General features: G+C 35.6%; 1 protein-coding gene across 3 annotated transcripts in view; it reads left to right on the top strand.

The window, feature by feature from the left end:
- The window catches only part of LOC145663008 (caspase-2-like), a 160,205-nt gene extending 147,782 nt beyond the window's left edge, over positions 1-12,423 (top strand). For all 3 annotated transcript variants that reach the window (XM_081729134.1, XM_081729132.1, XM_081729133.1), the window contains 2 exons: positions 3,846-3,952; positions 11,653-12,423. In XM_081729134.1, the coding sequence (XP_081585260.1) occupies positions 3,846-3,952; positions 11,653-11,808 (263 nt within the window). In that variant the 3' untranslated portion in view covers positions 11,809-12,423. The remainder of the gene's footprint in view (positions 1-3,845; positions 3,953-11,652) is intronic.
- Positions 12,424-23,610: the final 11,187 nt, after the last annotated feature.

The following is a 23,610-nucleotide window of genomic DNA, read 5'->3' as shown; positions in this document are numbered from 1 at the left end:
GCTCAGGTACCCTATGTGAGAGTATCTCCATAAAGTATGCTTATAATTGTTATTTGTGTAATCACTAAAACACCACATTAAATTTAAGTTACAAATATGCATAATTGCAATTATTATGAATATTTATTCAAAGTAGTTTTCCTAAAGCATAGAAGAGACTTACTAAAAAATAGGTACAAAACACAAATAAGCCATTATTAATACAAGTATACATTTTCTATAACTCGTAATTTTCCACCTTAAAATAAACCTGAAATCGGGTTTATTTCCTGTTGGTAACTTTTTCGTGGTAAATCATCCGCAGCGGAATGATGTCCATCCTTCAGCCAAGAAATAACTAGCTCGTGTACTTTGAGCTTGTCTAGCGGTGGGCCATTAACATTGATGAACAACAAGTTAGACAATGTTTGAGCACTTAGTCAATTTCTAATATCAGTCATCTGTAAATTCATAAGGGGAAATCCCCGTTCGCACTCTGTCGTGGAAATTGATAATATTTCTACCCGATTTCTGCAACTCCTCATCGACAATGTGCTTGTTAGACTTAAATCTGATAACGATTTTTTTTTTCAGTTTTGAACTACTCAGCAAGACGTATAATCTTTCTATTACCATACAACATCTCTTCCATATCGACCATGTCAGTTGGCAATGTCGGACTCATGGAGACAGAAACTTCATCTACCACGCCTTCGATAGGGAATATTGAGAATAAATTATCAATTAAAGCCTGATAAACTGATGATTTTTTATTAGTTTATAAATTTAATTTTTGCAATTACACGTGAAGGTTTGATGCCATTACCAAGTTCCCTCCCCCGTCTAGAAAGCGAAAGGGAACGAGGTTCCTGGAGTGTTCAGAGGTGAATGGGAATTTCCCTCCTTCTTCCCCTTCAATTATCACACTGCTGTTTGCGATGTGCCAAATTACGATGAATTTAAATTAAATTATCATAGTATAATTATTTCCTTGTTGAATTATCAATACTTTTCGGTGGAAAAAAAGATGAAATTTGAAAGTTCCAAGTCAAGGTAAGTAGACCAACGTAAACGAAAAAAAATAAATTTTCCATATAATTATGCGTACAATCCAAACTTAAAATTTCCGTGTAATTAAGTTTACAGTACAAATTTTATGCCTATTTTAGTCACAAGTTTTTGCGTTGATCGCCCTGTGCTGTAAGCACTCCATATAATAAACATAAGCTTCAGCAATTATTATAGTAGAAAGCAATGGATATATGAGGCCAAGCACTGTATTTTTTGTTTCTGATTTTTTTGCTTAAAAAACATCGACCTTTTTTCGATCATTTTTACAAATCAACTCACTACCAATTTTCCATATATAGAAAGTGCCCCCCCACACACACACAAAGGAGAATTTTAAAAAAATGATAGGACACATTCTGTTTATTTTTAATAAAGTGTTAATACACTGAATTTCAGCTTCGTAAGTTTAACGGTTTGCGAGATACTCATTTTTTCCCGCAAAAATTCGGATCCTATCTCCTTAGGATATTATGCATTATAATAAAAGCAATATAACATCCCAGTTTGGATTAAGGCCTAACTATATACCAAAAGTAATTTCATTTGACTTTGGAATTTGACCGTGATGATCAGGCACAGATAGTTACATTCAATTTTTTATATAATAATTTATATATTACAGTGATTCAAAAATTTATTTTTTCCAGTAGTTAGCTCCTCTAAAAACTCACAGATCTCGAAAGCCAGTTAGTAGGATAAGTCCTATTGCTATTATTACAATTACTAATATCAATATCCAAAAGTCCTGAAGTTCTTTTTTCACTTGGTTAGATATACTCACCTCAGGTAAGTAGACAGAAACAAGTGGAAAAGGAAGGGAAATGAAGGTCTTAAAAGTAAAACGAAGACAAATTTACCAGTCTTCAGAAGATACTGTCTACAATGCAGTGAGCAGAGAGAGTCGGTAGATCATACTGAGTCGGTGGTTCGCAGTGGGTCATGGTGGGTGGTGGGTCACAGTGGGTTATGGTGGGTGGTGGGTCACAGTGGGTCACATGCTGTTGACCCACGACCCACTTATCCACCCAGAAAACTTGACCCACTTGACCCACTGACCCACTCCATCACTAGATGTACGGCATGTCGTTGAAAACAATGTAAATAATCAGCTGAATAATACGAAGTTAGGGGAATGCAGCACATTACCTTACCTTTCTTTATTTTCCCACCCACTGCTCATCACTAAGTATAAGCAATATATGCAACAAATTCAAACCAAAACAACTGAAATTTAATATAAGCAACATTTACAGAGAAAATTGTATAGGATGTTTGGTCTTTATCACAAACAAATGGAATATACTACATCATAATCGGCTGGATTATCAACTCAAAAGTATTAAGGAATAACTATAAATTAAAAACGAGCTGCTAACTATTTTTATGAGTCAAATCAAAACACAAATTTGTCAAGATTCCATACATAATACTGTGTGTGTAAAAGAATAAGTCATCCCTTTGTAAAATGGACCAGAAAATGTTAATTAACTTTGAAAATTGATAAATCGGGAGAATGTGTGTCCCGACGAGTGTCGAGAAGAAGAGAGATAGAGAAAGAGAGAAAGAAAAGAAAAAAGGGGGAATTGACTTCGATTCCTTCTTTCTTTGTGTGGAGACGTGGGGCTGAATGGATAGCAATTTTAGGTAGAGTGGACACGAGTACCTCACTTCCTTCCTTTCTCCTTCCCTTCTTCTTTTCCGTCTGTCCCGTTTCTTCTCGTTCTCTTGCCCCCCCTTCCTTAACTATTCATACTTTTACTCACTCAATTCTTCCTCTCCCCCTTTATTAGGAGGAAAACTACCTCTCCTGTGGCCTTAGTGGTAGTCTTCCTTTTGGTAACTTCTTTCCTTTCTAAGGCAAATCCTTTCTCTGTTCGTCTGAACGAAACTGAATTCAATAAGTAAAGAAAATATAAAGATTTATTTTAGGAAAGAAGCAGGTAAGGCGACGGAAAATATAAACATAAACCACCTAGCAATATCAACAATGAAGTATGGTTTCCCATATACCTCATATAAAATATACAATTAATTAAACTTCACCGAGTTGCGTTTTGTAGTCCACAGATTTCTATTTTTTTCGAAGAAGTTTTCCCCAAACTTAAATGACTGCAGTCAATTTTCCAATTAATTCAAAATTTCATTTCCCTTCAAAAGACATCAAGGTGTCCTTTCGCGTCTCTTTCTTTAATAGAGTGTGTATTAATAAATACTCATACTTTAAACTAGTTCTCTCAAAAGTACTCTACTCATTTTATACTCAGGAAACTGAAATAATTAAAAATATACACTCAAGTACCAGACGTTGGCGGAATTAGAGTCGCTACAGGAAACAAGTGAGGTTCATTCCATATTGCTCGAAACCGAAACCGGAAGAAATAGATTTATTAATGCCGGTTGCAGCAGAGGAATAAGAGGAGAGACAAAATTTGTTTTTGAACTCTGAGTCCAAATCAAGAATATTTTTTGGCTATCTCTTAAGTCATTACAATGTATTACTCAATACTTAAACCGGAAGTTGTACCGTTTTACTACTTCCGGTATCAGTACAAGAGTAAGGGTTAAGATTAACTTCATTCTTAGAAACCTTAATAAAAGCACAAAAGTTGTTTCCTCCTTTTGTCGTTTCCTTTAAATAGAAATCAATATTGTAACCCGAAATCATATAATTCCCTTATTTCTGATTTGAATAGACGCTGAAAAGTCGTTAACTCACTATGAAGTTAGTAACAACTTCAATAAATCAATACTCATTTTTATGTTACATTGAATTCCTTTTTCAAATATCTTTGCAGGTCGTGTAGCCTATAAGGGCCCAGAAGGTTCACTCTTCGTTCTTGTTTTGTGTGATGTTTTCCGGGAGTACGCAGAAAGATATCACGTTGAGAGCATGCTGAAATTGGTAAATAAAATATTTTATAAATATACTTTTGTGGAAGAAATTGTTACATTTTCATATTTTAGCATAGGAAAGAAGAAAATAAAAGAAGGTTGTGAAAGCTAATGAACCCTATGGCCTATGGAACCCGATGATTCAATAACGCATGAACGAAAACTCTGCATTGAATTTTGACCTTGACCAACTGGGTCTAATTTCTATTTCATTTTCCGATTTTAGCCAGATCTATCTTAATATACTCCTCCCATCTACCCCTAGGCCTTACTAATGATCTTTATTCCACTTTGGTTTCTTGTTAAATTTTTGAAAGCTTTCCTACTCTTTTTCAAGCTGGCTACACGACTAGTCCACCTGAGCCTCCTATACTTGGTATTCCAAACAATGTATAAAAACAGTATAAAGTATGCAGTTTCGCTTATGAAATTTCCGCCAAAAATTTGCCTCAGAAAACCCAGCAACTTGTCAAAATCTTTCTGGATGTATAATGGCCTAAACCTTGGAGATTGTTTATACCCATTACAGCATTCCTTGTCTTAGAGTGCGCAGTAAGAAACGCGAGAATAGAAACAAATCACTAACATTATATAATCTTAACAATTTGTACGTGATTGTAGAGACAGTGGGCCGGCTAGGAAATGCTGCAAGATTATCGCAGACCCATATTTTGCTAACAGAATCTAAGGAAATAAGTCTGGGAGCAAACATAACGAAATTTTATAGGGAGAAGTAAAGGTTATGAAAAGATAATTAATAGTAGTAAAGTTGGGAAGCTGACAGATTTAAATACCAGATGCACTTGCGAAAAATCATAATGAGCTTTGCAAGAACGTTAGAGCATATTAGTGCCAGTAGATACATCTACTGCTGGTTACAAAACCAGAAAGTAATATGAAGGGAGGTAAACCTAAGAATATTAAACGCGTAATAATGTACACATAAATAACTGCTTAAACTGGCCATTAACATACAGGAATGAGCAAAAGATACGGGTTACAGTAAGATAAACTCTCGAAAAATTTGAAATATCACGTGACTGAGAAGGTACTTCTTTCTGCTGCTCAATTCAAGAACAGTAGCATAATTTCAGATTTTACTAGAAAGGGGGAAATTCCTGCACCGACATAAGAGATTCACGTTTTACATTAGCATATTAGTATACATTTTATTAAAACGCATATGTTTCTTAAACTTGGAAGAGTCTACTCAGAAAAATCCTCTGGCCAGCTGTGAGAATATTTTTAAATGTAGCCATCGACTGCCTTCTCATAAATTAGTCGTGGTGTTTACACACAAAACAGTAAGTAGGCACTTAAAAGTCCAGCCCTAGATACAGTAGGCCAACAAACTGAAATGAAACAAATACATGTTCTTTTTTATTTATGTTACCATTGCCAACACTGGCTGAAACAAATGAGTAGTAGACAAATATGCAGTAGAATTAATTTTCTATCTGATCTGTCCGCACTGAGTCTACTGCTCATAGACAAGCAAAGGACATGAAAATATACTGATTATTATAACAATTCATGTTGTCACGTGCAGAAATCGATGACAGCACCAACTGCTTGCATCTAAAACCAAACTTGATTAATTCGTTTTGCATGTATTCATTGTCTATTATGTATAATCTAAAACAAAGTTTCGAAGCCAAAACGAATACACGAATGCACGAATGGAGAAAGATAAATAACAAGGAACTCCACAATACACTTGTGTCATTAAATATTCTATTAGTTAGTAAATCAACGTATACTTTCCCGGATTCGATTCCCGGCGGGAGCTCATGTGGTTGGGAATTCACGTTAATCAAGTAGGTCCCGTCTCATATACTGTAGCCTGGCTGCTGAAAGGGACGTTAAACTCAAAATCAAAATCAGGCATCAACTTATATTTTATCGACACTTTATTGAAACTTTCATTTTATTGAGCTGAGCGAAGCGAAGCTCTTATACTCGGGTTAGCCGTTTGGTTGTCCGCGAACTCCTCCTAGACCGTTTGGCCGATCTCAACCAAACTTAGCACGCTGATAGAGTATGTCGTGCTGCGTGACAACATAGGTCGATATCAAAAATCCGATGTACCGTCGAGGAATAATCACCGAAAAACGCTTCCTCCTAGACCGTTTGGCCGATCTCAAGAAAACTTAGCACGCTGATAGAGTATGTCGTGCTGAGTGACAACATAGGTCGAAATCAAAAATCCGATGTACCATTGAGGAATAATGACCGAAAAACGCTTCCTCCTAGACCGTTTGGCCGATCTCAAGAAAACTTAGCACGCTGATAGAGTATGTCGTGCTGAGTGACAACATAGGTCGAAATCAAAAATCCGATGTACCATCGAGGAATAATCACCGAAAAACGCTTGCATAGACTTAACATGGGGAAAAAGTTTTCACGCGATTTTTTTGTCAACAATTAAAAATGGCATTTATTATTGCATAATGGCCAGGAATGATTACGTAGTTTAAGCTCGCTCAGCTCATTTCATTACAATCGGGTACATCCATTGCATTCCTAGTATAACTTTTTCCGGCCTTTCATCTTATCGTGACGGAGACAAATTGTCTCGTGTGCATGAAACTTAACTAATTAATCAAATCGTTCAGTTTAACATCCCACGATTACGCTCTTTATGCTAAGGGAGACAGTTAATTAACGTAAATGAATGATGAAGGAAGAATTGGTGGAATGAGATAGTGGAAGAAAACGAGAATGAAACGAGAAAACCCACGGACAAGATGTTGTCCACCACAAGATTAATTGGCCGGGGATCAAACCAAGGAAGCCATTCACCAGATGCAAGCGCTCTACCACTGAGCCACCGCACTCCCGTTTAACTAATGAATAAATCAACTTTTAGATAAAGACACTAAGAGGGCTAGATGGATCACTCGTATAAAAATCTCGCCTGTGGTATGTGAAATATAGGTTGGACCCTTGAATAAAAGGATCTCGTGCTAGATCTAGGAAAAGATGGAAAGAAAGTTCAAAACAAGATTGTCAGTAAACAAGATTTGCCAGTCCCGACTATATTGAGTATAAGTCAACACAGCATATATTTTATTCTGTGACCATAAACTTTCAAGTTCCTTATGCCATAGTGTTAATTAGCTAGTTGTTTCTTAACACTTCAAAATACTTTAAGTTCTTACGTGAATACATATTACAATTGTTTATTTGTGATTGCTTGGAAGTAAATAAAATATCCCGTAAGTATCCATTAGTAAAAAATTATTTACATTTAAAAGGTATTTTTAAAGTGTTTCTACAATCTACGCACCACTGAAACAGAAATTTAGAAATTATAGTCGTTGCTAAAACTTTTCTTTACCCGACTGTAGTAATTGACTTATTTTGCAATCTTTGTATATTCAAAAATATCCTTTCCGATATTTTCGACAGCTTATAATTTCCAGAACATAGAATATCTGGTAAATGCTATTGGACACTTTGAAAATCACTAACACAAGCACAATATCCCTAGTTTTCTGGTAACTAGTTTTTGAACTTAACGTTCTGTTTCCTGACTCACTTCTATCCCAACAAACATTTCGTTAACTTTGTTGCTATCAATATCAAGAGACTACTATTGTCATCATCATATAGAACCCTTAAGAATCTTCAGACAATCCTACAAATTTCGAAAATGAAATGAAATGTAATTTTTGAGGTTTAAGTCCCACGGTTATGCCGGTTAGGCTAAAGGAGACGGTGATGATGAGAGATGAATGAAATGGTGGAATGAAGAAAGTGGGAGGAAACGGGAGAACCCCGAGAAAACCCAGGCACACGGTGTTTGTTCACCACAAAGTTCACTTAGCGGGATACAAATTTTGAGTCAGCTCAGAAGCACAGAACATAAACAGCATTTTTTGCTTTCCTGATCACAATCACTACGTTATTTAGTCCATTGATTATGTTGATGGTAAAGTCAATGATATCAGTACAGAAACACTTGACATAGGTTATATGGTGATTGTTTTCGTGGCGATGGTGATTGTTATCTATTCTACAGATCGCATTAGTGGTAAAGTTAATAGCAGTACAGAATGAAGTAACACTAATTATATGTTAACTGATTTCTTAGTGAATCACTTTACATTAATTACTTTACATTATTCAATTAATTACTTTACATTATTCTAATCAGGTTAGTGGTATAATCCATATCTATTGAGATACACGTAACATAGACTATACTTGGTTCTGCTCGTTGAGATAATCATTCTACGTTACCTATTCTATTGATCAGGTTGGTGATAAAATCAATGTCACTACAGAAACATGCAATGTTGATTGTTTTCGTGGTGAATCACTCTAGAATTACCTATTTCATTGACCATATTGTTACACTATTGTTGGGATAGACGGAAATAACAAAAATGAAATAAATCAAAGACTTTACCAGAACATCTAATAGTTTCTACTCACGCTTATGATCGACATAGTTGGGAAATGATAAACATAAAAGTCAAGTAAAGAATACGTTGAAAAATGTTTCAAAATGTGTGTTGGTCAACCGACAATTAGCAGTCGTTTGCCCAAAGTTTCTACCTCACACTCTTTGCAATTGGGAACTCAGTTGCTCCGTAGCAGCCGGTGTGTTGTAATTGTGCTGTCTGATTCGTTGGTCTGACGGTCGTGAGCCGAGACACGTTGAAGGTTCGAACTCCTCTGATAAGCATGGGAATTTTTAAATTTTTCTCAACGATTCTCAGAACATTTGTTATTAAGCATAACAAACTAACATAAATTGGAATACCATGGAGATAAATCTCCTGGCTGAGGCGATTATTTTTAAAAAGTGTTGAGTGCTCAATTCTGATGCAAAGAGTCCCTGGTTCAGTCCAAAGTCATATGAGTTGGTGGACAGCATCTTCTCTGTAAACTTATCGGGAGTTTCGTCTATTCTCCCATAATATCGTTCCATCAATTCTTATCGTAATCAATCACATTCGTTAAATATCCGTTTCCTTTACAGTACAGTGGAATGAGAGGGTCGTAAGACTAAAAGATTTCATTTTATGTTTTACTCTCCCTGCTACTTTAGTGGTTAGCTAGTGTGCCTTCGGTGCCCGAGGTACCGATGTGAGAGTAAAAAAAATAATAATCACTATCATATCCATAGCATGTTAAACAAAAAAAAAGTACCTGCTTTTCGCTAATCCTCTTGTTACCATTTGCAGTTGTATTAGTTAACAAGTGCTAGGTAAAGAGACGAATTACATCGCAGGTCAAAGTTGGAGATTGGCTAGCCTACCAACTATTGTTCCTATTGTTTGATCAACTGCCTGTGCTGCTAAATTAGGGATTGACTTGTTAGCAACGATTGAATACGACAGGGATAAAAATTTAAAATAATCTTCAGTCAAGCCATAATTATGTTCACCAAAGTCCAGTCGGGCAATGATAACTATGTGACCCTGCTAGCAAAAATAATTTTTGACCCTTTAGAAACTTATAAAAACTCATAAGTGAGTTATAATCAGTTAGAGTATACTATAGCGAAGAAAGTGGAAATTTATTTCTATTTATCATTATTGTTATATTATCTATGAAGGTTATTAAGTTTTTAGTAAGTTAATAATTAATATTTTATATTAATAAAAATAGAAATTAATTTTCAGCAATCATATATTTCTGCCTGCTGCTTGGATATTAAAAATATATAAAATTGTACTTACATTGACTTGTAGTAAAAGAACCATGTGTCGTACTTTCAGGTAGAAAGAAAAATATTACAGAAGTCACGGTGGGTCAGCAGTAAAGTGTTCACCACTGTTGCATAAGATTCATAGTTCGATCCCAGCTCTTTCCAAGTTGGCTTTCTGGTGGACAAACACCGTGCGTGCTCGTTTCCTTAGGATTCTCCCGTCTACTCCCACTTTATTCTTCCCATCATTGCACTCATCATCACAGCATTCTTTACCTTATACGACATAACTGTGAGTCATGAAACTTAAAGATTTCACTTCATTTTAATTTTTAAATGTATATTATATTTTTGCGCATAATTAACTGTATTTATATGTCACTTTCCCATACTTCGTTCTTTTTCATGTTGAAATCCTTTGAGCTCATGAATAGTACGCATAGCAACAATAGGAGTAAGAAAATCTAGTAAGGAAGCCGAAATACGGTACTGTTGTTGATATTGGTCAGTTTCTGGGAAAGCAAACATTCTTAAAACGGTACCAAATGGAACAAAGCTAAATTATGAAATTGGTGATTTAACATGTATGATTACTCTGTTCTATTCATAATGAGCAATTACAACTATTCTACAAAACTGCCGTAATACATAATCTGACCTTTCTCATTCAAGAATAGAGAATATGGGGCTCTGACGAAACAATTTGTTCGACTGCTTTCAGGCACGTAGCCAGGATTTCGTGAGGGGGGGGGGGCGTGATATGAAATACTGTGGTCATCACACCAGCGGCTCGATCATTCTAAACGTTTTTTACTGGAACGTTTTTTATATTGATCTGTTTAGCAAGGATTTCGTAACGGGGGGAGCGTGACATGAAATTCTAAAGGCCAAGGAGGTCGATCAATCTAAACTACTTTACTATCAACATATGTTGGTTTGTTAGAACAATAAAATAAGGATATTTTGCTAAGTATTTTAATAACAAACTATAAAGAAATCTCGAGTAAAATAATAAAAAAACGTATTGAAAAAGATTATAAACTATTTACGTGCTTCCTCTGTTTATTCAAATATAACAATTTTCCTTTCGTTATGACTTCAATTATTATAAAAACTACATATTCACTATTATTAACAGTACATACTCAATAATGTCTTGTAAAGTATTTTACAATATATGTGTTCCTTTCTCTGTTGAATCAAATCTAACAGTACTTTCTTTCCACATAAATTTTTGTTTTTATTATTCCGTCAACAACTGTCTGTTCCAGATGACAGGTCAAAAGAGCAGTAGAAAATTGTTTTTGAAATAACATGTTTGATATTGCAAGAATGCGATAAAGAAAATTTATGATAAAAAATGTCCACGCTGTTACACAACGACACTATGCTTTCGGAAGCATGAAATCTACCTAACTAGTAACAGAAATTCTGACAATTCCGTAACTTTTCTCGAAATTGCAAATTCTCTGACTTCCAGGATATCTCACTCACCTCGCCACCATGTATTCAAGTAATGCAAATCTCATCATAAGAAAGAGTAACTAAAAGCTTTCTGTAACTTTTTTATTTTATTTTTGACACTGATCCTTCTTTTTCTCATTTCATTTTGTTTCATCCTTCCTTAATTTTTTCATTTCTGGTCTCGAAGGGGGGTCCGCCCTTCCCCCTTGGCTACGTGCCTCCTGCATTGCAGGCCATTCAACCCCTAACTTACGCTGTTGCCAATGTTCTATTCGTACTTGTCTATCTGTTCCTGCGAATCAGACACTTTTATAAATCGATGGTCGTTGAGTAAACCAAATGTTTTGGTAGTGCAGAAAAAAAGTGCCGAGGTTTCTATGAAGTGAAACTAATTTAACATAGCGACAATACCTCTGACGTGTTGACGAGATATTCTACTTTCATAAATGGCTGGCTGGTGGGTCTAAACACGTCAAGACTTATTATTATTATAAATATTAAATTTTGGTCATGTTGAAGTTTAACTTTTTTAATTGTTAAAATATTGCATTGAAGATACTAAAACCAATGTTTTCTCTTTACAGGCATATACAAGAATGTTGGAGTGTTTAATAGGAGACAAATATCTACAATGTCTGACTTTCGAAAATCGCGGTTTCAAAAAAGACTTTTATTTTGAGCGAGTTACAGACAATGAAAAAGCGAACCAAGCTGCTGGACCTTCTGGCGTAAATCGATGATTTTATTTAATAAATATGAACGCAGTTTTATAAAACAAATATGTAGTAGAGTTCACCATAGCTGCAAACTTTTCCAACTTTCTATTTGCTTATTTTGTAGTTTGTTGTGCTTGAAGAAATGTCGTACAATATATACTTTGTATCATATATTGTACAAAAAAAAAAAAGAAACATTTGCTAGCCTAACTTTACAAGACCAAGTGTTAATTATATGTTTGGTATCAGATTGGCTATTCGCCTAATCTCCAGAACTATTAGAAATGTATCAACCTTAAAATTCTTTTAGTTTTTTCGCTACCTAGGTTGTAAATGTGGTGAACTTTCAGTAGTTGTAAACAATGTGGTTGTAAAGGTGAACATTCAGTAGTTTTGTGTCCTAATGAATGTAGGGCTTATACAGGTTTCTAGCGTGCTTGTTGAATACACTTGCGGTCAATATTAAAGATGAAGAAGAACAGTGTGCGAATTAGATAATCTATATTGGGGGGAGATAAAATTATGCAAAAAGGACGGAAAGTCTGAAGATGCAATAACTCAAAATAAGACAATAATGCCTTCCCCCACACACATAAATATGTCATCTGTAATAAATAGGAGATTTATTAATTCAACAAATCTACGGACTATAACTATGTACGTATATGTTGTCTAACATGTATATACATACCACTCTAACCTTTCTCAACGTCTTTAAATGTTGTATTCACTCTTGTGCCCGTAGCTATCTAAGGTTTATTTACTTAATAATTTGGCCCTAGCGATAACCATGATCACAAGCATATGTTAATTTTTCCTCTCATATTGAAATCTTTCTCTTTGCGATATTACACTTCCAAAAGAAAACCTACTTCAGTATTATGAAAACCACAAAAATTATCAGTTGAACCGGACTTACTTTTTAAAAAATCTAGGTATTAGCCTATCACACGAGAAATGGATTGATGCTGTACCCGATTTGTGGCATCAAGTTCAAATCAAAGGCCAAATATTTAAAAACTTTCAATTCAAATTTCGAGCTTGCGCTTCTATTCCACGCTAAAGCTGCGCTCTTCACGCTTTTTTTCAAATATCGATTCCGTGACGGAGCTCAGAAAGTCAGCATTTACAATTACTTTATTGTTAGGTTACAGATGAGTTAGTTCACTATGTGCTACATTATTCAAATAGAGTATTCCAGACAACATTATTGGCGTGACAACAAACTGTACAGCGAAAGGAAAGAGGAAAGCACGAAGGGTTAACTTTAAAAACCGCTCCAGTTGAAGTGCTTCTACAGACATGGACAATGACACGGAGAACTAGTCGTATTAATAAATACTAAAACAAATCTTCAATTATGCGCTTAGTCACCTTCACTAACATGTCTGCTCATTTGGGTCGCATCCACAGAGTTCACGTCAACATATAGTCATGAGAAAATATACCTCAGATTTTGAGTACAGTTTCAAAGTTAATTTTCATAAACTGAAAAAGGCAGTGATTACTATGCTAACTACCACAAGTTAAGTGGAACATGTGAGTTGCGTACACGCAAACTACTACGGAATGAGGACCATGCCCTAACAAATAATACACTGGGAAATGAAATATAACAAATATTAAAATAAGATGATAATCGATACGATTATAGAGGATGAATATGACATGTTCGACCATCGTCAAGAATGGTGAAAGAAGCTATTACTTTACTTCTTGGCCAACCACTAAGAGCATTTATAAATCCATATGTCACTTCGTCATGAGCAATTAGTACATTCCAATTCACGAACAATGACGAACGGAAGGGTACGAAGGTATGGTAGCAAGTAAGAACCGTAATCATAATAATATAGTTCAACTAAACAACGGTGAAATTAGTAGGGATATTACACTGAGAAAAAAATGTAGGTGGAGTACTTAAAAAGATAGGTTACATGCATAATTCCTGTAGTTTTTGGACTTAACGTACAGCAGACGTATAACTGAAAACGCATGTTTTATAATGCTTTCTGTATAAGTGTTTCATCTATACGTACTTCCCGTATGAAACAATGTAGGCGGTCAGGACCTCACATACAAATGGACGTATATAACATATAGCTGACGAAGGTTACATAAGTATATGCATGTGATATACGGAAAACTGTTAGATGTCAGACATCCTGCAACGGCAATATGTAACATCTAAGGGCAGTGCCTATGTAGCATACGGATAACGTATGCTCCGTACTGATTTCTATAGTAAGCAAGAGGATACCGTATATTTGTCTCACGGAGCAGCACTAGTCTCATGGAGGAGAGTTTGAGTCCCGATAGAGTAAAATTTTCGTTTTATTTATTTAATGCAGCAGTTTTCTACTCCTTACGAAATGTTCATTATAAATGCAAAACCAGTTGAAGTATCAGAGGAGACAGAATTTGTAAGTAAAACGCAACACATGGTCGTTTCATGATGTCAGTTTTGAACCAAACGAGTCTTTGAGAACTATAACTATTCTATCAGGCCTTGTTTCCATTTTGTACTAAAACACAATGACACACTGATCAAGGCTATGTGATAATATGTTATAATATGTACTGTTTTTTTTTTTTTTTTTAATATTATCACATAGCCTTGATCAGTGTGTTATTGTGTCTTTGAGAACTATGAACACTTTCCATTGCTTGATGTGAACGTCTGTAATACATTCGACTCAAGCAGAATGTGGACAATTACTGTTAGTTTTTTCTAAAAAGCATTCTGAGCGTTGTTAGAAACTTCATTTTGTAGATTAGAAATATATTTGTTAATTTCTTCATATAAACTGTATACTAAATTTCATGTCTCTCGCTGCTGGCGATCATGAAATTAAAAGAAAATATCTTCGTCTCCATCTTAGTCGCAACATTTCTAAAATTGTTAGTGAATAACTAAATTGAAAGTGTTCGAAATGCGATATATGTCAGAATTTCACTACTTGTTCATTTAATTAAACATTTCTGACGATTACTTATATTTAGAGGTAACCTAGGACAAAGCTACCTAATTTAATAGTGTGACTGCAAGACAAGATTGTAGGCTGTTCCGTCTAGTCTCTTGCAAATGCCGTTCCATCTAGAAAATTATATAACTGTCTCGTCTCGAAGTCTGGTTACATATATTTATATATATTTATCGAAACGATACACGAGAAATGTGTTGTGTCGTGGAATTACAAGTGTTGCCACGAGACGAGAAGAGGGAGTTTAAAATTTCTAATTGTCTTGTTTTGTGAAAGTGCTGTCTCGTCTCGAAGATTATATGACTGTCTCCTCTCAAAATATCACTACTTAAATAAATGTAATATAGAACTTTTACCTCAACAAATGTTCACAGAGAAAATTAAACATTTAATAGGGAAGTATGTGAAACAAGTAGATAGAAGGAAAAGTGCTATAATGCATTTAAATAAGTAGTGCTGCCACGAGACGAGACATTCATATAATTTTCGAGACGATACGTAATGTGAAAATTGATTAATAAATTTCCTACATTAGTGCTTTTAAGAAATAAAACTTACTGGAAAGCTTTCTTTAGGCACAATGATCACATAGGCAACCCTTATGAAACTTTTGCAAACAAAAAGTGAAGAGTAGTAAGAAAGTTGCGAGATGACATTTTTTCGTATTTTTATCGTATTTTGACATTGTGATGAGTCTTAAACATAGAAATTTAATTGTTTCTCAGATTAAAAAAAAAAAAACAAGAAGTTATAATAATTTAGAAATTTATCTGTACGAGGTTCGAGCAGCTTAGCATCAAATTTACTGATTGATTCTACAATTTCACATTAATCAATTTGCGGTTGGTTTCTTACACACGATCTCCCTGTTCTACTTGAAGACATGATTTTCATTATTATAGTGTTCCAATTCGACCCTTTTGATAGATAATTTCCATTCTTTGCTTTTTTTTACACTTAGTCTGAAGATGTAGGAAATGTTAGAAATACTTGATTAAATCGCTTCCTTAGAGTGCAAAGGTTTTACTATGTCCATTTTTTTCAAGAAGGAATTTTTTATACTTATATATTGCGCATGGTGGGTTTTTTCACATGGCAACAAAAAAGCGTACGAAATCAGTACCACTTATAAGAAATGAACGAAATATTGTCCTATGCAGAGATGGAGTAGGTCAGTGGGTCAAGCTTTCTGAGTGGGTCAGTGGTCATGGGTAAACAACATGTGACCCACTGTTACCCACCACCCACCATGACCCGCTGCGACTCACCGACTCACTCTACTCACTGCATTGTAGACAGTCTCTTCTGAAGACTCAAAAAATTTGTCTTCGTTTTACTTTCAAGACCTTCATTTCCCTTCCTTTTCCATTTGTTTCTGTCTAGTTACGTGAGGTGAGTATATCTAACTGAAAAAACAAACTTCAGGCATTTTTGGATATTGATACTTTTAATTGTAATAATAGTAATATGACTTATCCTGCTACTTGGCCTTCGAAGCCTGTGAGTGTTTAGAGGAGCTAAGTACTGGAAACAATACATTTTTCAATCACTGTAATATATAAATTATTATATAACAAATGATTGTAACTCTGTTTGCCTGATCATTACGGACAAATTTCCAAGTCAAATTAAATCACCTTTGGTATATAGTGAGGCCTTAATCCAAACTGGGATGTTATATTGCTTTCATTATAGCCTTTGACGTGGGAGACCCGGGTTCGATTCCCGGTGGGAGCTCATGTGATTCGGATTCCACGTTAATCAGTAGGTCCACGTCCCATATAGCCTCGCTGTTGAACGGGAAATTAAACTCAACAACTTTCATATCCTAAGGAGGTAGTGAGGATGCGAATTTTTGCGGGGAAAAATGAGTATCTTTCAAACCGTTAAACTTACGGAGCTGAAATTCAGTGTATTATCTCTTTATTGAAAATAAACAGAATGTGTCCTAGCATTTTTTTTAAATTATCATTTATGGGTGTGGAGAGTTTATATATATATATGGAAAATTGGTAGTGAGTTAGCTTGTAAAAATGCTCAAAAAAGATCGATATTAGTTAAGAAACAAAACATGCAGTGCTTCGGTTCATATATCCATTGCGTTCTACTATATTAATAGAAGCTTATGTTTATTATATGGAGCGCTTACAGCACAGGGCAATCAACACATAAAGTTGTGAGAAAAATATACATAAAATTTGTACTGTAAGCTTAATTACACGGAAAATTTAAGTTTTCACTGTACGCATAATTATATGGAAAATTTTACACTTTTTAATCTTTAAATTGGTCTACTTACTTTGATTTGGGACTTTCAAATGCCATCTTTTTTCCACTGAAAATTATCGGTATTTCAACAAGGAAATAATTATACTATGATAATTTAATTGAAATTCATCGTAATTTGGCCCATGATGAACAACAGTGTGGTAATTGAAGGGGAAGAAGGAGGGAAATTCTCATTCACATCTAAACACATCCCCGGATCCTAGTTCGCTTTTCTTTTCTAGGGACGGAGAGAACTTGGTAATGACATCAAACATTCATGTGTAATAACAAAAATTAAATGTATAAACGAATAAGAAATCATGAGTTTATCAGGCTTTGATTGATATATTATGCACAAGATTCCCTGTGAAAGGTGTGGAAGATGAAGTTTCTGTTCTCCATGAGTCGACATTGCCAACTGACATGGCCAATATGGAAAACGATGTTTTGTGGTGATAGAGAGGTGATACTTCTTGCTGAGTATTTCAAAACTGACCTAGAAAAATCGTTATCACACTTAAGTCTAACATGCAGATTGTTAATGAGGAGCTGCAGAAATTTTTAGGTCTTGTAGAAGTATTATCAATTTCCACGACAGAGTGCGAATGAGGATTTCCTCTTATAAATTTACAGATGACTGATATTAGAAATTCTCTAAGTGCTCAAACATTGTCTAACTTGTTGTTCATGAACGTTAATGGACAACCGCTAGACAAGCTCAAAGTAGACGAGCTAGTTATTTCTTGGCTGAAGGATAGATATTATTCCGCTGCGTATAATTTACCACAGAAGGCCAACAGGAGATAAACCCGATTTCAGATTTGTTTTAAGTTGGCAAATTACGAGTTATGGAAAATGCATACTTGTATTACTAATAGCTTATTTGTGTTATTCAACTCTGTACCTAATTTTTAATACGTCTCTTTTTGCTTTCTTATTGTTACAGAGTGGTGCTTGAGCGATTGACCGTAGAAATTCAAACTTCGATTAGTGATAATTTCACAGTCTTGTTTTATTACAAATGTAAACTCTTTAGTCAATAGAGAAGGGTCAGAGTAGGTCACAGTGGATGAGAATGGATCATGATGGGTGGTGGGTCATGGTGGGTCGTGGGGCAGTAGGTGGTGGGTCACGATGGATGGTGGGTCAGTGGGTCGTGGTTCAAGTTTCTATTGACCCACGCCAATACTCTTTTCAATAAAGTTGCTAATTTTCGTAATATCGGCCAAATTAAAGCTTTTTGCTTCTAATTTCTGTATTTTAAAATAATATTGAATATAAACATTACAAATGTATTTGTCATTAATCTTTGCTGCTGTGGAAACCTTCCAAATTTCCGAACATATAAATGAAATTTAGATATTTTTAAAGAACGTAGCTTGAAGAGACTCATCAATAATTTTGCTCATATCTTATCTTTGAGCACTTTTCCTCCTTTTAGGATACGTTTATAGATCAAAGTTAAACTAGAATAACCAAAGCCGGTTAAGTCACAAATTAATTTTAAACGGTTTAACTATATTGTGAATTTGGCTATTTTATAAATAGATAATGGGAATTTAAAATATTGTAGAATTTGATCTTTTTTTCTCAAAATCAAAATTCTCGAAGGTGGTGGGACTAACATCAACTTGCTCGTATACATAGTTTGATCTGTGTATCTTAAATGGGTTCTAAGATATATTTTGATATTGTGATCAGTGTTGTGACGTAGATTTCAGAAAATTACGGTTGACACATAGGTATAAAAGTTGAAATAAAAATTGTTGTTTTGTTGGAACGTTTCATTGATTCCGAAACACCGATTCTCGATGTCTATTGGCATTTTTGCTCTATGGTTAGCAATATATAAATCGGAAGTGCTAGTAAATTTCCACCACTTACGCTTTTAGTATAGTATCAATGATGAGATGACCCTTCTACTTGACACATTAAATCGAAAACCCACTTGTCGCTTCTATTACCGTTTTTGTTCTCTGACAATCAACAATGTAACTAAAAACTTTATTTCTGTCAGTTTTGGTTTAAATAGAGGTTGACTGAATATGTGGAACTTATCCTTAAAACACTGAATCAGTTAAGAAAACACTTCTCGATAGCTTAATACTTTTGTCCGGACAGGTGTGGAGAGACGGACGAAGAGTTTCGATATTTAAGTATAGCATCGTTTGTAAGCTGGTGTGTATCGTACGAGCTACCAGACTTTTTTCTTAGTTACCTTTCCGCACTACTATATATTTGAACATATCAAAGTAAGAATCAAATATTATAGTACCACCCGACTGCTGTCGCTGTGGAAAATTTCATCATAATCTGATGTAGGACAATGAGTTGAATTAACGTTGAAAGATTTGAAATCAAATTTGCAATATTGCAAATAAAAGAAAAACATATAATAAGAAGTCTCATATTTGAAAGTAAATTCGGATCAAACTGCTTGAGACTTAACAGAACTTGTGGTATGCTCAGAATAGATGTTGCTAAAAAAACAATGTGCAATGGACCCGAACCCTTGCCTCTATACATAGAAATCCAGTACACTAACCACTCATGTAAGAAAACTAGCGAAAAGCATTCTTTTGTTTAAAATTATAACCGAGGTCTAATTCTCTCTCTCTCTCTTATGTTTCACAAATATCACATGTTTCGGACATTTTTGAATATCAGCTATGCTTTATGTCTGATTATTTGGTAGTAGTTTTTAGCAGACGGTTAACCCAAATAAAAGTTAACTAACACAATAGTAACCAATGTTTTGTTTACTGATTTTCTACAGAGGAAAGAACTTAGTCTCTTGTTTAGCTCTTGTCAACTTAAAAATTGCAGCCCCCCTCCTGAGCCAGTGGTAACCATCCCTCCAGGTGCTTGGGCGAAATTTCTCCTACATTTATCATTCTCTTCCTCCCCACCAGAAAAAGAGAGCCTAAATTGTTAACTAGATTTCTCCCATCCTCTATTGAATTCCACATTGATTACCATGTCTCATACATAGGAGAGTACATCACTTGGTAGCAGGGGCACAACCAGGATTTGAATTCGGGTGGTCGCTGGCTAAACGTTGATTTGGGGGGAATCCGGGGGTTCACTCATGGAAAAATGTTGAATAAAACCGCAATCTTAGGCTTTATTTTAACAACTTTTACAAACGTCAGAGGTTCCAGACCTGACAACGCCATTGCTTGGCATCATGCATTCTTCCTAAACATCATCAGCCTCTGTTCACTTCCACCTCAGCCATAATTTTATTCTTTCAAGACAAACGGAATACATTTGTTCTCCTTAAAAGTCTCCTGTCTTAAAAGTAAAATTATGGTATAATTAAACGTGCGATTTTGCCATTTTGAATGCAAATTTCTGTCCCCTCCTCATCAAATCAAAACTCATGGGCGTAACCTGCATGTATGCTCTCCCTGTTCCAAATAGAAAAATTGAATTGGGATATTTTCTGAAAGACTATGGCCGAGATATAGAATTTCATATCCAGTATTTATGTTTACTTGGTACTGGAATTAATAGAATTGGAAGTGATTGTTTTGTGTAAGTATACTTGTGCAGAACAGCCATGAATAAATGTTTTGTGTTGCTATAAATGTATGAAAATTTTTAGGAAAGTTTCAAGAGGGGTGCAAAATATTCTTCCCAGGCTGGGACAACAGTAATTAAGTTAGTGCCAGTTAAAGAGAAAAACTAAAAACGGTTAGTTTCCCTAGATTTCCTCCTTACAAATAAACGTTTTTGTAAGTAACAAACGTTGTGTGTCTGACTTGAGACTGCCTATCGTTCTGTGTGGCTACGTGGATGAATGAGTAGAGTCGGTGCTTGGTAATCGTAAATTTCATGGATCAAATCCCGTCCAGGAATTTGAAATTTTTGTCATTCTTTGTTTCCCATATCTTAAGATATTTCTCCCCCTCTGTAATCATCTGATGCTCTCAACTAAGTTCTCTACTTGAATTCAGCAATTGGTATTGGGATGCTCTCAGGTCGGGGTGAGCTTTTACACTTCTACTTACAAAATCAACATTTGCGGCAGAATATGGATGCTATTCGATTATTTAGTCTCAAATTCTAAATTTGCATTTTGCTATATCTCTCTTTCATCATATTTGCATCTCTCGTTGTCCAATGTCATCAGCAATGACAGAACATGGCTTGGAAGCAAAACTTCAAATCATAAAAGTGCAATGCCAATGGGCTCGCTCTAACTAAGCATTTGATTAAATGTGTATATTTTCACACTGAAGGAGGGGGATTCGCTTTTCCTACCCTTTTTAAGTGGCGGAATATTTATCTCTGCAAAGTCATTTCAGATCAAACTAGGGATGGTACCGAGACCGAGACGGACTTTTATATACCGAGACGAGACCGAGACCGAGACGGACTTTTACATACCGAGACGAGACCGAGACCGAGACAGACCTCTATAATTCGAGACGAGACCGAGACGAGACCACGGTCAGTCTCGAAAGTCTCGGTCTCGTCTCGAATATTGATAGTTATTTTGCCTTTAATAAAAATTTGTTTTGTTGCTGTATGAGAACGGTTGACTGATGTATAGTGGCGTATTTAGGGGGTAGGTATCGGGCTCAAGTTCCTCCAGAAATAAATTTGTAATCATTTTTTCGCCTTGCACGTACAACACAAATGATTGTCACCCGTTCCTCAAGCCTCTCCCGAAACAAAATCCTCTGCTGTTGTATATAATCTTCTCTCTCTCTCTCTCTTGGGGCCGCGGTGGCTCAGTGGTAGAGCGTTCACCTCTGGTGCTTGGGGTCCGGGGTTCGATCCCAGCCCTCGCTAAGTGAACTTTGTTGTGGACAAACACCGTGTGCGTGGGTTTTCTCGGGGTTCTCCCGTTTCCTCCCACTTTCTTCATTACACCATTTCATTCATTACACATCATCACCATCTCCTTTAGCCTAACCGGCATAACCGTGGGACCTAAAACTCAGATTTCATTTCTCTCTCTCTCTCTCTATCTATCTATCTATCTATCTATCTATGTATAAGGTGGCCCATTTTAATCTTTCCACGAAAATATCTCGAAAACAGTTGAACATAAATGAACTGAACAAAAACTAAAATAAGAAATACCAAGGGGCAGATTGAATGGCGATGTCATGGTGCCCCCAGGGCCGCTCTTCAAGGGAGCCCGGGGCCCAACTCTAAAATCTTAAATGGAAACATGGGTCAGGTGACACCTCGTTCGATAGGTCTTTAAAAACTAAAAAGCGATGTGGCAAAAGATTTTTCATGTCGGTCACCGTATTCAAAATAGCCCGCAAGATATGTTACCTGCCTTAGATGAACGTCCAGTAGCACTAATATGAAAACGGTTGAAATAAATGAACCAAACAAAAATTCAAATATTAAATCCACGGGGCAAATCGAATGGTGTTGTCGCGGTGCACCCCAGGGCCGGCTTTCATGGGGGCCAGGCCCAACTTAGAAATTTTAAACGAAAATATGGGTCAAATGATATCTAGTTCGATAGATCTTTATACACTAAACAGCGTTGTGGCAAAAGATTGCTCATATGTGTCACCGTTTTCAAAATGGCCATCAAGACATGGTGACTGTATCAGATAAAACGTCCAGTACCACTAATATGAAAACGGTTGAAGATTATAACGGATGAACAGAATAAAACTCGTATAGGAAATCACAGAGGGTATTTATCATTCCAGGACTCGAAAATGTTGCAACAGAGAAGAAGATGCTTAGAGCAAAAGTGCCATAATGCAAAGGAGGAAATCTAATTCCTAGGAAATCATCATTCCAACGTCCTTCGTAAGTGGGTGAAGCGGGACAGGAAGAAACGGTGAAATTACAAATGAGAACCTTAGTTTTTGCAAATTGTATCTAGACAACAAAATTATCTGAAATGTGATTTCATAACAGATAGGTGTCTGTAATAGAAAAAAATAGGCAAAATTCTTGTTAAATATTACTTTCCATTTTGATTGAATGATGCAAAAATTCAATGATTTGTGCAAAAATGAATCAACTGAAAAACGAAACCCATTTGTCGAACAATGCAATTTTAGAACAACTTGTACAAATGTTGGTTTCGCTCAAAAGTCGTCTGCACTTCATTACAGTACCAGTCACTTGTACACCCAAGTGTTTCAGACAAACCATACCTATTGCAAATAAAAGTGGGGTTCTCCTTTGAGATTGTACCATTTATTTCCGCTTCACCCACTTACGGTGGGAGATCGGAAAAAGAATTAGATTTCCTCTTTAGCATTATATCACTTATACTTTAATAATCTTTTTCTCCGTTGGATTATTCTCGAGGCGTGGAATGATAAATACCTTCTGCGATTTCCTATATGAGATTTATCCTGTTAATTTCTCTCCAACCGTTTTCATATTAGTGGTACTGGACGTTTTATCTAATACAGGCACCATGTCTTGGCGCCCATTTTGAATACGGTAACTGATATGAAAAAATCTTTTACCACAACACTTTTCAATTTTTAAAAATCCAACGAACGAGATATCACTTGACCTATGTTTTTTCCATTGACAGTCTTAAAGTGGACCATGGGCCCCCATGAAAGGCGGCCCT

The sequence above is a fragment of the Thermobia domestica genome, chromosome 10, assembly GCF_964235325.1.
Source record: "Thermobia domestica chromosome 10, izTheDome1.hap1.1, whole genome shotgun sequence".
In the NCBI taxonomy this organism is placed as follows: Eukaryota; Metazoa; Arthropoda; class Insecta; order Zygentoma; family Lepismatidae; genus Thermobia; species Thermobia domestica.
This window is presented reverse-complemented; position numbering and strand designations above follow the sequence as displayed.